The sequence below is a fragment of the Paralichthys olivaceus genome, chromosome 23 (genome assembly GCF_024713975.1).
Source record: "Paralichthys olivaceus isolate ysfri-2021 chromosome 23, ASM2471397v2, whole genome shotgun sequence".
NCBI lineage: Eukaryota > Metazoa > Chordata > Actinopteri > Pleuronectiformes > Paralichthyidae > Paralichthys > Paralichthys olivaceus.
This window is the reverse complement of record NC_091115.1, coordinates 7,139,868-7,155,132: the sequence shown is the minus strand read 5'-3', so window position 1 is coordinate 7,155,132 and position 15,265 is coordinate 7,139,868. Positions and strand designations below refer to the sequence as shown.

The 15,265-nt window shown below is 42.1% G+C and overlaps 1 protein-coding gene across 2 annotated transcripts in view; it reads right to left on the bottom strand.

Moving 5' to 3' along the window:
- plxna4 (plexin A4) overlaps positions 1-15,265 on the bottom strand; it is a 217,180-nt gene that overhangs the window by 24,599 nt on the left and 177,316 nt on the right. For both annotated transcript variants that reach the window (XM_020092318.2, XM_020092317.2), the window contains exons 15-24: positions 14,366-14,502; positions 13,628-13,795; positions 12,683-12,776; positions 10,799-11,038; positions 10,336-10,482; positions 9,310-9,544; positions 8,671-8,813; positions 6,118-6,386; positions 1,139-1,205; positions 417-563 (exon numbers count right to left, since the gene is read on the bottom strand). In XM_020092318.2, coding sequence (XP_019947877.1) covers positions 417-563; positions 1,139-1,205; positions 6,118-6,386; positions 8,671-8,813; positions 9,310-9,544; positions 10,336-10,482; positions 10,799-11,038; positions 12,683-12,776; positions 13,628-13,795; positions 14,366-14,502 — 1,647 coding nt within the window. The remainder of the gene's footprint in view (positions 1-416; positions 564-1,138; positions 1,206-6,117; positions 6,387-8,670; positions 8,814-9,309; positions 9,545-10,335; positions 10,483-10,798; positions 11,039-12,682; positions 12,777-13,627; positions 13,796-14,365; positions 14,503-15,265) is intronic.

Below are 15,265 nucleotides of genomic sequence, written 5' to 3'. Positions count from 1 at the left end.
TGTTTTTATCTATCACTGTTTTAAAATTGGATATGGAAATCAATATTTCCAGAAAGTGAACAGCATCTGAGTTTCTCCAATGGAAGCAGGAAGACAACAGACAGTCTTGGGGAATAAATGAGAGGTTCCAGAGGGAGAGAGTATTGTCATCTCGGACTTACACACACATGCATAATCCCTTTCCTTCCACCTCATCGCTAAACTCCGCTCTTTTCCTTGACAGCTCCGGTTTTAACAGGATGTGAGGTTGCCACTCCTGTGCCCCCTGCGTGTCAAGCGTGACAACGACAACTATATGTGGCGTTGCACATCTCATGACCGACAACCCATAACCACCCTTTCTCTCGTCTTGTCCCTGAAAGCATATTAAGTGTCCCCTTTTAGCCCCGGAACCCTCGGGCAGGTGAACTCTTTACCAGCGTCTTGTAGTCAATCTGCTGTCTGATGAGCTTGTCCTCGCTGAGCGAGTAGCGTGCCTCTCCCGTGATGGAGTCAATGGGGCCTTTTTCCATCTGCTGCTTGATGGCACAGAAGAGGGAGAAGAGAGGTTCGCCTGCACACTCCTGTGAAGAGAGGGACGGGGGTGAGGAAACTTTGAAGCCATTTCTGCTCTTAACTGACTGACACCATTGTTTAATAATGTCTGAGGAAAAATTGACACACAATGATTCTTTTCTTTTCTGTTTTCTCTCCAGACTGCCTCTAAAGTCGCTGAGCCAGACGTATAAAAACATCATGTCACAAACTCTATTATTCCCTGAAATTAAAGAATATCTTAACACCTATATATATATATACATACTACGGAGATAGTGAAATTTTCTTGACTTAAGGCAATGAACACTAAGGTCTTATGAAGTAAAAGTAACTTCTCTTCAATGGCACACTGACAAGTTGGCAAAGGTGGCTCCTTAATAGAACCAAACTATAACTATAATTAGACTATAATTATGATTAATCTATAGAGGTAGCTAAAATAGAAAGATTGTTTTTAAAATCAGAGCAGCAGTCTTTTTTTATATTCAATCACTTCACAAATTAGAGAATCATCATCATCGACTAGCAGTGAAGATAACAGTGATTTTCATCTGTGAAAATTATAAACTCGACTGAAAAACCAAAGTTGCAGAGATGTCACCTTAAGAAACTTGTAGAGGAGGAATGTAAACCAGTTGGTCAGCATTTTCTCTGCCACAGACTCGGTCCTGCAAACAAACAGACACAAAGCACAAAATGAACATATGATCCCCGCACTCTCATTACCATCATAAATATTCAACATTATCATCAAATATTCTGCTAAAAATGATGATCTCTGCTAATGAATAGGCTTTCGTTACACAAACATAATTGCAGAGACATGAATTGAGAGAGCCTCTGCACATGCTATATGATGGCCTTTCAGACAATCTCTCAGCTGGCTTTTATGCTCAGGCACGCCAAGGGCAGCTCGCCTACGGTGGCGGGGATTTTAATATGAGGCAAAGCAATTAAAAGCCTTTATTTGATCCCAGTGGATTGATGTCGTTAGGGGCTGGAGCGGCTCTATAATAACACTGGCCTCATTATTAAGCGCTCCCTCGCCTATTCACTGGACTAACACTCGATCCGTGCACAATAGAAAGTGAATGAATACATCTCCCTCTCTTTCTCCGGCTGGCTTCCATGCTCCACTGGTGTGGCAAAATAGTGTGTATCTTCGTTTGTTTGTGTGTGTGTTTGTGTGTGTTTGTGTGCGTATTGACCTGGGCCAACAGTGTGAATGATCCCGTGTGAATGACTAATATGCATACATAATAACAACAGCAGTGGTGGCGAGGGGAAAAAGAGGAGAGACGAGGATCGGATATCCTTTGACAGCAACCTTCCTGGCCAGCAGCAGGGGTGTGTGGGTAATCTGTCAGAACACCTCAAACACACACACCCGCTCCACCCTCCCTCTGCTTTCAATGAGCCACTACCATAGGCATCAATATTTCAGGATTAGTGTCCATTGTGCCCGTGTGTGTGTCTGTGTGTGTCTGTGTGTGCTTAGGCTTTGTCCAGAGTGTTTTCGGGTGCCACCTGCAGCCCTCCCACCCCTCACTATTCAGACAGCCTCTTTAAGGGCTCCATACTGAGGCGTGATGTCTGCTGTGCCAGTGGGTTGGCCTGGCACCCCCTGCCTACATTGGCACAACACCGGGGGGGGGATTAACTTCCTGCCTCGCACTGTTGCTGCACTTTTATTCTGCTGTCCCCCCCCCCACCACCACCACCCTTCCTCTGTCCACAGATCCCAGGGTCAACAAGGTCACTTTTCATCTATTCTTTCATGTGTCCTTGCTGTCGCTCTCCCTCCCTCTGGCTGCACCATTCTGGATCCCGTAATCACACACACGTCCAAATCCTCTCAATTTCTACAATTGTAGCCCATCTATCAAAGGGAAGAAAGGAGTGAGGTGATGTTCTAGGAAGGAAGGAGGGAAGGGTACTGAAGAAAAGAACAAGAACAAATGGTTGACTGGGTCTGGATTTCCCCTTCTTTTCTTTCTAAACCTACTTTTTCTTACTCACTTCCAATAGATAGTGTTTTTGTGCATGTTTTTGTATAACTGGACAAGTGTGAGCCTGTTTTATGGCTAGCAGGCAAAATGCACAAATTAATCCCACTGTGTATGTGTTCAGAAATTACCATGTGTGCTGACTAGTGTATAGTGTGTGTGTGTGTGTGTGTGTGTGCTCCTTGCAGTAGGTGCCAGCCCTGCAGTAATAAGAAGTCTTGGCACAGCCCCACCAGTTTGTTTATGCTCATTCCCAATCAGAGCACAGAGGGAACAAGGGTAAAAATGGCGATGTGGTACAAATCTAACATTCGTCAAACAATCTTGACTGGCACTGAAATGTGCTGTTATTGAACAGAGGTGAATGTGGCGTGTTGGCACGGTCACACTTGGTGCCAGTCACAGGGGCAGAGCGCACTGAGATGATCTCGAGCAGAGGGAACCCGACCCTGCTTGGTTTCCCACAATTACAGAGCTAAAGTTAATGAGACTAAAAGTGTGTTTCATCACATATTTAAAATTGTTGTTGGCTATAACACAAGTTTATGTATATAAAATGAGCACTAAAGACATTTCCTCGAAAAAAATGCCACAACCAACTCAAGTAATCCTGAAAACTTGTATTTCTATCAGTATAATGTTTATCAATTGCATTATATTATTGCATATATATGCCTCTTAATGTGAAATCTTCCTACAGTATTTTATATATACATATATATATCATTTTATAGTTATACTAGATAGCTTTTTAGTAAACGATGGTGAATCAATTGTACATTTCTGGCTCATGGCACAGACTTGTTGATCCACACGCAGACACTTATTCCATCATGTCGTCTTATTATTTGTTTCGATTGAAAAATACAAACATCTTCTTCTCAGTAGTCAAACAAGCTGTGTGATGACTGTGAGTCGACGCTCAAGCCAAAGCACGTTTGCGATCAACACGAGAACATATTCTGCTCTCATCTTTTGACCAATATCAAAACTACAGCCAAACTAAATTTAAGGCTAACAGAAAGGCTGTGTCGCTTTGCATGATGGGAGGATAGCTGGCGGTGAGGGATGGAGGAATGGAGGAGTGAAAGGAGAGGAATCCAGTGTGGAATGTGACAGATGGTTGTGGAAGGCTCTCGTTAGTTAGCCTTCCTGGTGGTTGTGCTTCAGCACAGGTTGAGATGGGACAGATGGAAGGATGTATGTCTGTGCGCAGAGAGAGAGGAAGCAGACACACACACACACAGACACACACACACACAGACACACACAAACATTTCTTGGAAGAGGAGGCCGTGGGTAGCAAGAGACACCCTGCATACGCACTCTAACCATTGATTTAGCAATCAAGAAAACAGGGGAGGTGGAAGAGGAGGGGAGGAAGAGCTGGAAATATAGATTGAGAGAACAAAAAGAGAAAGAGAGAGATGAAGACAATGACAGTGTGACACAAGCAGCACAAAGTGTCGAGGGGAGAGTGAGCGTGGAGAGGCAGGGTAGGTAGAGAGACTAGCACTCAAACTGAGAAAACATGGTGAGAGAAGGAAGGACAGAAAGAAGAAGAGAGGGAGGGAGGCCATCTTTCCAAGACTAGATTAAGCTTCGTCTTCACAGCCTCACTCTGGTTTATCTTGAGCTATTTTCAGCTGCTATCCAAGGACACGCCAGTCAGCCCACCCTATGGGGTTGTGTAGCCAGCTCACACTGCCTCATTGCATCTGAAATGCATGCTGGGATGTTGAATGACTAATAAGAGCATCAGAGGAGGACGAATGAGCTGAAGACAGTCGGATCTGTGCCCATCACAATCGTGCGTAAGACAAATGTACAATCAAAGTGGGCACGCACTCTTTAACATGCGCTCTGTGTCTAATGCTAACTGACTGTGATGGTGTTGTTGCCAGGTTTTCTTTTTCCTTCTCCCTCGATGCCAAGAAAGTGACAGAAGAAGAGAAGGAATGTGGAAAAGAGGAGGAGAGGCTGTATTTGTGCTGTGTTTAAAGTGGCTGTTGTCCGTCTTTGCAGCAGTTTGACTAATTTATTGAGATTTTCAGATATTCACTGAACATCAGAGAACCTCCGCACATTCTCCAGAAGGGTGGTATGTGACTTTCTGTGGATTTTCTCCGGCCAGTGGCCCGGTAAAAAATCTGCAGAATGTGCCAGACACTATCTAGAGAGAGAGAGGGAGAGAGTTTTTGGTGATAAGGGCCAATGTCGGGGTCGAGGTCCAGACGCAATTCTGTGGACGTCCTCCAGACTTCATGTCTGATGCCGCCGTGTTGGAGTGGTTATTTTTCGTCACTAGTTGACACAACAACAAGCGCCTCCATTGTCCTTGACTACTTCTCCCTGTCTGTGCTCTATGTGCCATCTCTTATGTTGTATCTGCCGCCAAGATCAGCGATCCCACCATAGTATCGAGGCTGCTCTGCGCTCAGTGAACTCTGGCTGCAATTAATCATGCCTCCTGCTCAGACAGCATTAATCTCTCTCTGCATCAACAAGCAGAGTCTAAACAGGTTTTCATGAGGTGAATATGTGCACTGTCTCCTGGACAGTCTGACGAACAGCATTCATCTCAGTATCCTCTGCCTCTGCTTATGTGTGTGTCTTCACTGGCAGAGATGTTTTTTGGTTTTCTGCTTTTAGCCGGAGGGAGAATGTGAATTTTAATTGGAATGAGACAGACCAATTAATTTGTGGCACGCTTGTCAAATCATCTGGGGGTGTCAGGACTTGACTGACAACCCCCCAGCATGTAACATAACAGTGCATACATGTATATAGACACACCGCACACATTTACAGCTGCTGTGAGCACAGCATTTTACTCAAGTAACTATAATCATCACATTTACCAAACACGACGGGCAGGGAGCATAATCACATGTGCTGCATTCAAGTGCATGCCATTAAGGCTCTGACTGCAAATCCAAAGGCGGATTGTGTTTGTGTGAGATTTTCCAGTTTCACTCTCTTTCCCCTTTTTTCAATTTTTTTTTCCCTCTTGGGCTATTTGTAATTAGATTCGCTGCTAATTAATCATAATTATTTTGCTAATGATTTGCATGGCAAGGGTCTTTGGCGTCTCAGAAACAGAGCCAGCGAGTCAAGGTCACATGGGTTAATCCAAACATGTCACAGACGCTTGACTCAAACAGCGGAAAACCTTTTAAATCTACTAAAAAAGCTTCCTAATACAACACAGAGAGCTCAGAAATGTAGATAAAGATGATTGAAACAGAAAGTGAGTTGTTCCTCTTGTTCCTTACAAAATAAACAGGTATAAGTATTATCAACGCATATAAACCAGATAAAAAAAGGTGATGGATTCCTTTCACATTGTCAGTAGAGGAGGTTGCCTTTATGTCTTTTTTCCCCCCCAGTGCGTCATGTTCACAGTCACTTATGTGCCACAAACTGAGACGCTCTCTCACCTTGCAAAGTCATTTGACCCGGGAGTGAATGTTCAGCAAAACAACTACGTCAAAAACTGTCACCACAGCCGTTCGTATGACGGTGACAGCAGTAAAGTTAAACTCTGTGTGACCTTTTTGGGCCTCCTTCCTACCTGCGGAGCAGCAGCTTGGGGTGGTTCTTGCTCTCAAGGTTGCGGTCTATGAGGTCAGACAGTAAGTGCTTCAAGACATCGGTGGCATACTCCAACTTGCTCTGCAGCACTGTCATGATAAGTGAGGCCACGTTGCCTCGGTCCCTCATGGAGAAACCACGCTGGGCCTCCAGTGTGCGGATGAAACACAGCAAGAAGACCTTGTTGTTAATGAGCTGGCCGAAGAGCTTCAGTCCCTTCTCCACTTGCTCTTGGCGGTAGCCAGGCACCTACGAGGAAACAGCAGAAATGTTCATTCAACTGAAACACATTAAAAATAACAAGGAGGAAGAGTACAGATTCTGTGAGGCACATTCACAGCGACAACATACAGATGTAGTTAGTCATGAGTTCATTTGAATGTAATATCAGCTCTCTGCCTCCATAGTACATCGAATGCTTGATCAGGGTTTTAGACACATTATCAAACATGTGAGACTCCTGTGTAAACAGTTCAATTATCTGTGTTAGTACATAAGGATGGAAAGTGATGAGAAGTAGAGAGACAGAAAAATATGAGTCGAGGAGTTTAAGATCTTCCAGCCTTTGTTATGTGTAAAAGTTGAGAATAAAGGCATGAAAACACAAAGCCTGTAAAGGGAATGTTTATTACTTTGATGGCACTATGTGTTCCACATTGATACAAGTTGAAAGAGAGAGCAGAGATGTGAATTTCCCTCGTCTGAGCCCAGATTGTCCCTGCACCATTTATAATAGTCACTCCCTGCACATGCTTTTTTTTTAAGTATAGCAGCACCTATGGAGATTATGTTTTGTTTTGTCTTTTTTTAATCTGTCAAGAGCACTCATGCTGAGACAGCATCCCTGTGCACCCAATGCAGCTGTCAACCAGCATATGTTTTGTCTTTTTAGCCTTCCTGGAGGAACCCCTTGTCATCTGCCGGGAGCTATTGTTAAGTTGCAAGTCTAATTTCATACCAGTTGACAGGATCTGTGCAGTGTCTGTGTGGGCACGTGTGTTTTGCCTTTTTGTGCATGTGCATTAATGTGAGCGTGTGAAAAGAAGCACAAATGGAAATATGTTAAATGTGTGAGCCCTTACATTAAAGTAAAAGTACTTTTGTATTATAGGTTAAAGAGCCAGTCATTGTATTGTACAGTGCTATAACAAATATGTTTGACCTTTTACCATCTAATCAGGAAATCTTTGAGTCCAAGTGGCAACTTCTAGAACTTTTAGAAAGATTCTTAAGAAGATATTGGTGAATGAGGTCAAATGCTTCCAGATACTGGCTGTCGCTGCTGTGGAGGCATAAAAATGCCCTGATCTCCATGGGAACCCCTTTAATATGAGAGTCGACCGGTATTTTGAGATGGGATTCAGGTGTAAAGTGAAATTGCTAGAAAAATAGAGGGAAAGGAAATGATTTTGACTGCTCAGAATATACCGTTACAAGGAACAAATAAAATATAAAAAGTCAGGCTCCATTGAGCTGCCACATACCCGACTACATTTGAATATTTCTCTACATGTGATTCTCACTCTCACATCCTCGACACTCACTTTAAATAAGTGTCTGGGATGTTAAATATTTCATTACTGAGCAAACCCTCTGTTTCAGTAAATCTCGACAGACTCTCCATCACCTGCACTTCTTCTAAGTGTCTGCAGCTCACAGTCAAAAAACTGTACTTTAAATTCTCCAACACATCAATAACAATTAGGCAGCTATCAACTGCCGAAGACAAGCCTGCTGCTTTCTTCATTAGGCTCCTATTTCGCATTGCACTTCTCATACAGTTCGACATTTATACCAATTAAAACATAATTAATATTGCTTATTAGTGGGAAATTTTCATCGGGGATTGAATGGCCAACCCCGAGGGCAGTGAAATGGGGGTCCATCATTCTCTTAATGGAACAAGACGACCTGCTCAATTAGGACTGTCTATCAATGTCACCGCTGGGGATGAACGACTTGATTTTTTTTTCCTGTTGCTTTTCTCCCTCTGATTGACTATTAATTTGTTTTTGAGGTGGAGGGAGAAAGCTGTGCAGCATCTCATAACATTGGGAGTTATTAACGAGAGCGTGCTCCTGATCCGAGGGCTGTTTGTTTTTGAGAAAGTGCGGTTGTCGGCCATCAAAATGCTTTTGCTTATCAGACGGCAACACAAACAGCATCGGTGTCAACGTCACCCACTGTGACCCGCTGCAAAGTTAATTTGCTCGCTCGTTTTGCATTTCATTCAAATAAAGCTAATTGTATTGTGATTGCTATTTGATATAGACAGGTACGAACAATAGTGATATTTGCTGACTTAATTAGCACAATAGGTAACTATATCTGGCCTCTGTCAAGAATCCTGTAAACCATACTATGCTGATCAACACTACTTCCTATTTGATGGAGAAGGTGCAGATACCAAGCCTCAAGCACGTTAGGCCTGAAATTAAATCCCTTTCTTCATTTTATAAAGTCAATTAATTTGAAAAGGAAATGTGACTTTTTTGTGATAAAATGTTAATGTTCACTAAACGCTTCACCGTACCTCCAGATCCCTCAGTACAGGATGCTCCTCTATGCCTGGGAAGAGGACCCTCATGGTGTAGGTCCTGTAGTCCAAGAAGGGGATTCCTGCACCATCCAGGTCACTGGTCAGCTCATGGATGTCTGTCTGCAGCTCTGCGAAAGCTGGAGAATAAACAAAACGCACAATAATGAGATGATGACAGTATTTTGGTTGGGCCTATGATCCCTAATAGTTAATTTGATCATTTTTATATGAGTTTCTTAGATAAATAAATTAAACACAAGCTACAGGTGCAGCACTAGAGGCTGGTGGTACTGAGTAATATAAAAATCCTAGTGTTTGACTTAAAAGCAATAAGATCACTCCGCAAAAACAAAAGGTTCTTGTTTGCAGTACCTGATCAGCTTTTAGCCTGATTAGAGTTAGAAATAAAGAAAAGAGGAGAGTTTAGAATATTGGAAGACGGGAAATGGTCGCACACATGAGGGAGCATCAACTTGTGCACGGACATTTCTCATCTTCCGGTTGTTATCACCTCTGTCCAGCAGCTCATGTCAATCAAGTTTGGATGTGTGTGCTTTCATATACTTTCTTAATCCCTTTAGAATATTCCCATGGCATCAAGTTGACCAATCGCACACCAGCACAGCCTCTTACCCTCTTTGCACTCCAGGGCCACACGTGACTCCAGGTTGTCCATCTGCATCTGCAGCCTCTTCAAGGTCAGGTCGCTCTCACGAGACTTGCGCTTGTAGGCGATGAGCACCATCACGATGAAGAGGATGAGCAAGGCTCCGGCTGCAGCGATGCCGATGATTGCAGTGCTGCTGAGCGGGCTGTCGGATGTGATGAGAACCACACCTGGGGAAAACTCGATGCCACCCACACGGGCCTTGTGATAATGAAAAATAAAGACAGGCTAGAATGAGCGCATGCATGTACTGTACATTAATACACAGCATATTTCTTTGAAGGGTTTTAAAAGAGAAGGCGCACCTTTTGTCTATACTTAAAAGATGAGATAAGTAGCTAAGCTATAGAGAACAGCTTCAACTAAATATGACCATTAAAAACACCTCGATAAGCTTCAGTAATAATTATATGACTTGGAGAGACAAACAAGTGGCAATCAATGAGTAAGAGATTCTTCAAAGAAAAACACAAATCACAAATTTTCATTAAGTTAATGTTTCCTTTGTTAATCCCTCTTTAAAGCATCTCTCTCTTTAAACCTAAGATCAGAGCGCAGACAGACATATCGATTTGTGACTTCAGTGTGTACACACTTGTGTTTATTTGTGCGTCTCCTAATTGTTTTACAGTAATGTGTCCGTCTGTTTCTGCGACGCCGCGACCAGGTGGTAACATCAGGAAGCGCTCTGTTCGAAGTGGTCCCTCTTAAAACCACAAATGGAATCTTTATTGAGTTTGCTGGGGCCGTAATTCCTCTTATTGAAGGCTTATTTGTTTGTCTTTTGTCTGCTTGTGGGCAGTAACTGAACCCACACGGCTGATTGGATTAGAACATGCTCTGTCTGGAAGTGGACACGGAGATACATAGAAAACAACAAGAGGAATGTTCATCCGTCTGTCAGAATGCAAGTCCATTTGTACGACTGTCCGTCTTCTCAAGCATAACCCACCTATTTGTCATGCATGTGTGCGAGTGCCTGTGTCACTCACCAGGACCTTGTGTCGACCCGTCAGGTTGGGGGACTCGCAGAGCAGCTGGGTCTCTGACACTGTCAACATGCAGGGCTTCTCTCCAATCAGAACAGTGTAGTTCAGTTTTCCATTTCCACTGTTGGTTGGTGGAAGGAAGTTCCGCCCCTGCACAGAAAAATTTATCCGATTAAAGTATATTAAATTTTTATATTTCGTCAAAATCGTGTCTCTCGTCTTGCAAAGTTAAATCAATTTAAAAAGATGCAGAATCATATATAAAACAATCTGATAATTGATACTTTGGGGTAATTCATAACTTATTGTAAGTTTTTAATATTAGATAATTAGATCAGTATCATTCAATCATTCAACAGAATTTGAACAATAACTTGACTGAAATCATTCAGTATCAAGACACAACACCACAAAAATCAGTAAATGATGAGATAGATGTGGGTGAGTGATTGATCGATCCTCCCACCTTCAGTATTATAGGTGATCCAGGTTTAAGCTCGAGCACCCCCGACACACTGAGTGGTTCAAACTCAGGATTGGGGTAGTAGATGAAGTTGCTGTTGTTGAGTGCCATCAGCGCCTGCACATCGTCCAGTTTAAAGCCAAACTCATCAGGTCGTTCAGGCACTTCCTGCTGTCTTGCCAAGCTGATGGGCAGCTCTGGAGCTTGACACAGCATGGATGTGGCGCTGAGCACCTGGCACAGCTGCAAGAACAAATGCAAATGGATAAACAGATGTGCAAAAATTGGAAGGTTTGGTAGATTTTAACATTATATTCATTGAGAAACATGTACAATTTACATTTATGTATCTTAATATGCTGCTTTCAGACACTGAACTCTGGGGGACGCAGATGTCCGATTGAGAGCCTCCAGATTTTCAGTTTAGGACCAGAATACCCTCTGCAGGATTCACCTGTGATGTTTACTTCTGTCTTAGTCTCATTCAGTCACACATCTTTCTCTACAACACTTTGTTTTGTCTTTGTCTTCTTGATTTGACATGTGATTTAAATTCAGCATTTCTTCTATATTCACATCTCAAGAGAGAGAGATCGTCCCAACCCGTCTTTGTCGCCCCACACACCCTTCAATATCCCTTTAACATCTATATTCCTCGCCGCCTGTCAGGACAATGACAAATCAGCCGCTTGCAAAAGTCTTATTCACATTTTCGTCCCATTCAGACATTTAACATTTCCACAGTAACCTCTGCCACTCAAACTATCGCCTGTCACTCTAATTGGCTCCTTAAACATCCAACTTGACAATTCCTGCTCAGCTTTCTTGGACATCGATGACATGCATCCTGTACGTCTGCCGCAGAAAGGTTCCAAAGGTAGAAAAAAATCTGCATAAAGACCAAGAAAGTAAGACGAAGCTTCAAAGTACGACCTAAAGGTGCAGCAGCTTGACACACAGAGCTCAGTGAAGGGACATGTGAGCACAGATGTTAAACGCGGTGCACGCTCATGCTCAAATGAACCGTGAAGATAGCATTACTACCTTTTGTTAGTGTCTCTTATTTCAATAAGATCACAGAGACCCCCCTGTGTCTTTACCTCCCCTCCCCTGGGTAAAAGGGTGAAAAAAGGATAAAAGAATTTTGAACCTTGTGGCTTTTATTTCAGAGTAAAAACTTCCCTACTGTGACAAAGGCATGGAGAGAAAGCACATTATTCTCTTTTAACTCAATGGAGACCTGTTGATTTTTCACCATGACTTCACTGAGTTTTTTGCCTTGACCAATGTACCTCGAAGTGGCCCTGAGGAATTTAGTCATGCTCTAAAGAAAATCTCTGACTTTCACAATGGTTGACTTTTCTCACTGTAAAGGGAAAGTGGGCACTTAGAATCCCCAACAGTGGTGCAGGTAGTTCATGCAGCGGCGATGCAACAGGATAGGAAAAAGCAGGGGCCTTGAGCTGAGAGAGGGCCCCTGAGAATGGCTGATTATATTGGTCCATAGCAACGACAATTTAGTGAGAACCTCCTTAAATATTAACTTTGGCTGCGTTAAAGAGACTGCAACTTGTGCCAAAACCTTTGCAATCTTAAAAGTTTGCTTGAAGACTAGAACATCTAAATGCGTGTTTATGATGAGCCTGGGATGATTGTGTGGGTTTGCACTTACACTTTATTACTTTTAGGGCTCAGTTTGGTTCTACCCAGGCCCCCCAATTCAGCCAGTACATTTTTGACTACTGGACAAAAAACTAAATACAATTCCAAATGCTGAAATCCCATGCACATTTGTAAACATCACGTCAAAAGCTAAAGTACATAGACATAAAAGAAATACTATCTTGTTCCAGGGTCAAACATTGGTTTTATTACACAGTTACTTACATTGAGTGTCTCATGGTCGTTGTATTTGGCTCTGATGAGAGGAGTCTGAATGATGTCCAGGTTTGTTCCTGTCACCGTCAGTGGTGTGTATCCACTGTAAGAGGGACATAAGATTGACCATGATGTTAAGAGATTAAGACTGTTTGGACAGAGGGTGACAGGAACTACCCACAGAGAGAGATACTGATGTGCTAATGTAAAATTAAGATGTCATATTATTTCATTGTTCTGATGGATGGGGATTTGTTTCATTGTTGTTTTGATTTTTTGTTGACCAGCCTCATTTGCTGATCGTGTTTGTCAAGATCCTTCTTTGCTGGTTTGCCTCCATCCACAGTGTCATCAGTCTCTGTTACCAGTGAGGCAAAGTTTTCTAAAATAACAATAATGTTAATAAACTTCTAATCTAGCAGCTTTCAAAACACAGATACAAAGTGCTTTATAAAACACAAGACATGATTTAAAAGCAGTTTGAAGATCACATTGCAGTAGAGCACAGATAAAGGAATAAAAAATGTTTCAGATGAAAACAGGGAAAATCTGATACAATAAAACAATACAAAATGATTCAAATAGATGGAAAATTCAAAACAAGGAGAGAGTGCACCTGTAAAAATTTGACTTTTAGAGAGATTTAAAAGAGGATAAGGAGTTTGTAAGGGACATTGTTCCAAAGAGTTGGAGCCCAGACAGAAAAGGCCTGGTCACCACTGATCCTCAGCTGAGATTGCAAAATGGCAAGAACTGAGGACCTCAAGTTACGACTGGGCACATATGTTACCAAAAGATCTGAAATATACTTAGGGTGCAAGTCCAGAAGGGGGCATAAAAATCATCAGTAAAATCTTACAGTCAATTCTAAAATTTACTGGGGGCCAATAAAGAAAAGCACAAATCTGAGTAAAACGCTGCTCAGATGAGCTGTAAAGAGCCTCTCTACCGTACCTGTAGATGCTCCACTCAGGCTCTATCTTAACGATGCTGGGATCCTCCACATACTCGAAGCGCAGGTCTTTCTGGAGATGAGCCCTGTCTATGCTCACGGACACGGACACGTTTCCGCAGCCATGCAGGGAAGCGTGGGTTCTGCAGGTGAGCCACTGTCCGCCCCTCCTACAGTGACCACAGGATGAAGCATTAGTTATGTGTAGCTGAAACGTTGTTCTGCATAACGGGGACAGACAGTGCACTTAGCTAATATTTACACTCAGATCATCTCTCCAGTTGTTATCACTGTGAGCGCAGACTAATGAATGATTCAAAAACCAATAACAATGTAATATTCAAGATGGCTGAATGGTTGGTTAAGTGGACATGGATAGAGAGTTTATTGACTGAACTTTAAATTGTGCATTGATCAGGTCTAAGTGGAGGATTACATTATGTAATTGTATTTCCTCAATAATATATACTACATAAATGTTTTATTTCTAATTAAAAAAATATATTTTCAAAGTAAAAACATTTACCATCACTAAATAACTATTTTAATCTCAATACCTACACACCACACCCTGATCATCCCAGTTTTTAATCAAAAGATATTTAATCTTTAAGTTTTTAAGTTTATGTGGGAAAAAATGAGTTTACTCTATAGTCTGACTAACGTCTTCTTTGACTGAGCTGTTAATAGGCTCTTTAAGTGTGACTGGCAGAGTCCATTCCGACTCATTCCTCACTAACCCGAGATAAGTGCATGGCTGGTCCTTAAACATGATTGACACGTTGCTCCCAGCATCGAGGTGGCTGCCGGTGATGTTGACAATGGTTCCTCCAGAGACCGGCCCTCGGCTGGGCTTCAGGTTTATAATCCTTGGGATCTAGAGAAAGGTCAGAAGTCAATCAAAGGTTAAAATCACAGAATAAATAAATAAATGATGAATAACATAAAATTATTATGCCCTAATGTCCAGGAGACCAGGATACATTGTTCAGTAAAGATGAACTAGAGTAATGTAGTAGTCAAAGTATAAGGCAAAATTTTAGATGATACAAAATAAACAGGTAATACATTAGAAAACATGGACAATGTAAAGTTACCTGTGCTTTTTTGAATGCAAATGTATTCGCACTCTTTTGATTTATAGGCCATATGATTTAATGAGAGATAAATGAGGGAACTTTCTTACGTGCTATATGATATTAATATTTAATTTGTTTGTTTTAATAAAATGTAGCCCCAGAAAGAAATCTACAGGAAGAACATTTTCATCTTAACAGGGCTTGTGTTAATATAGAGCTGAACTGTTTAATTCCAATTTCATACACTATGGACTCCTGAGATGGACTTTTTTTTTTTTTTTTTTTAAATGAAGTGAGACATTAGCTGATGCCGTCTACAGGAAGCAGGTCCTACAGTAAATCCTCCTCCAGTTCATCTGGCCTTCTTATAATCTCATCTGCAGCCTGCTGTGTAGCACGACACCGAGACCTAACATCATATAATCCTGCACAAGGATCCCATAGAGAGATAAACCTCGGTCAGCACCCCATTAATGCACGGCAGTAAAAATGATTACTCTGCATAAAATGACCGTATAACGGCGGGAACTGTAAATTTAATTCAGACTGTGCGAGTGAGAG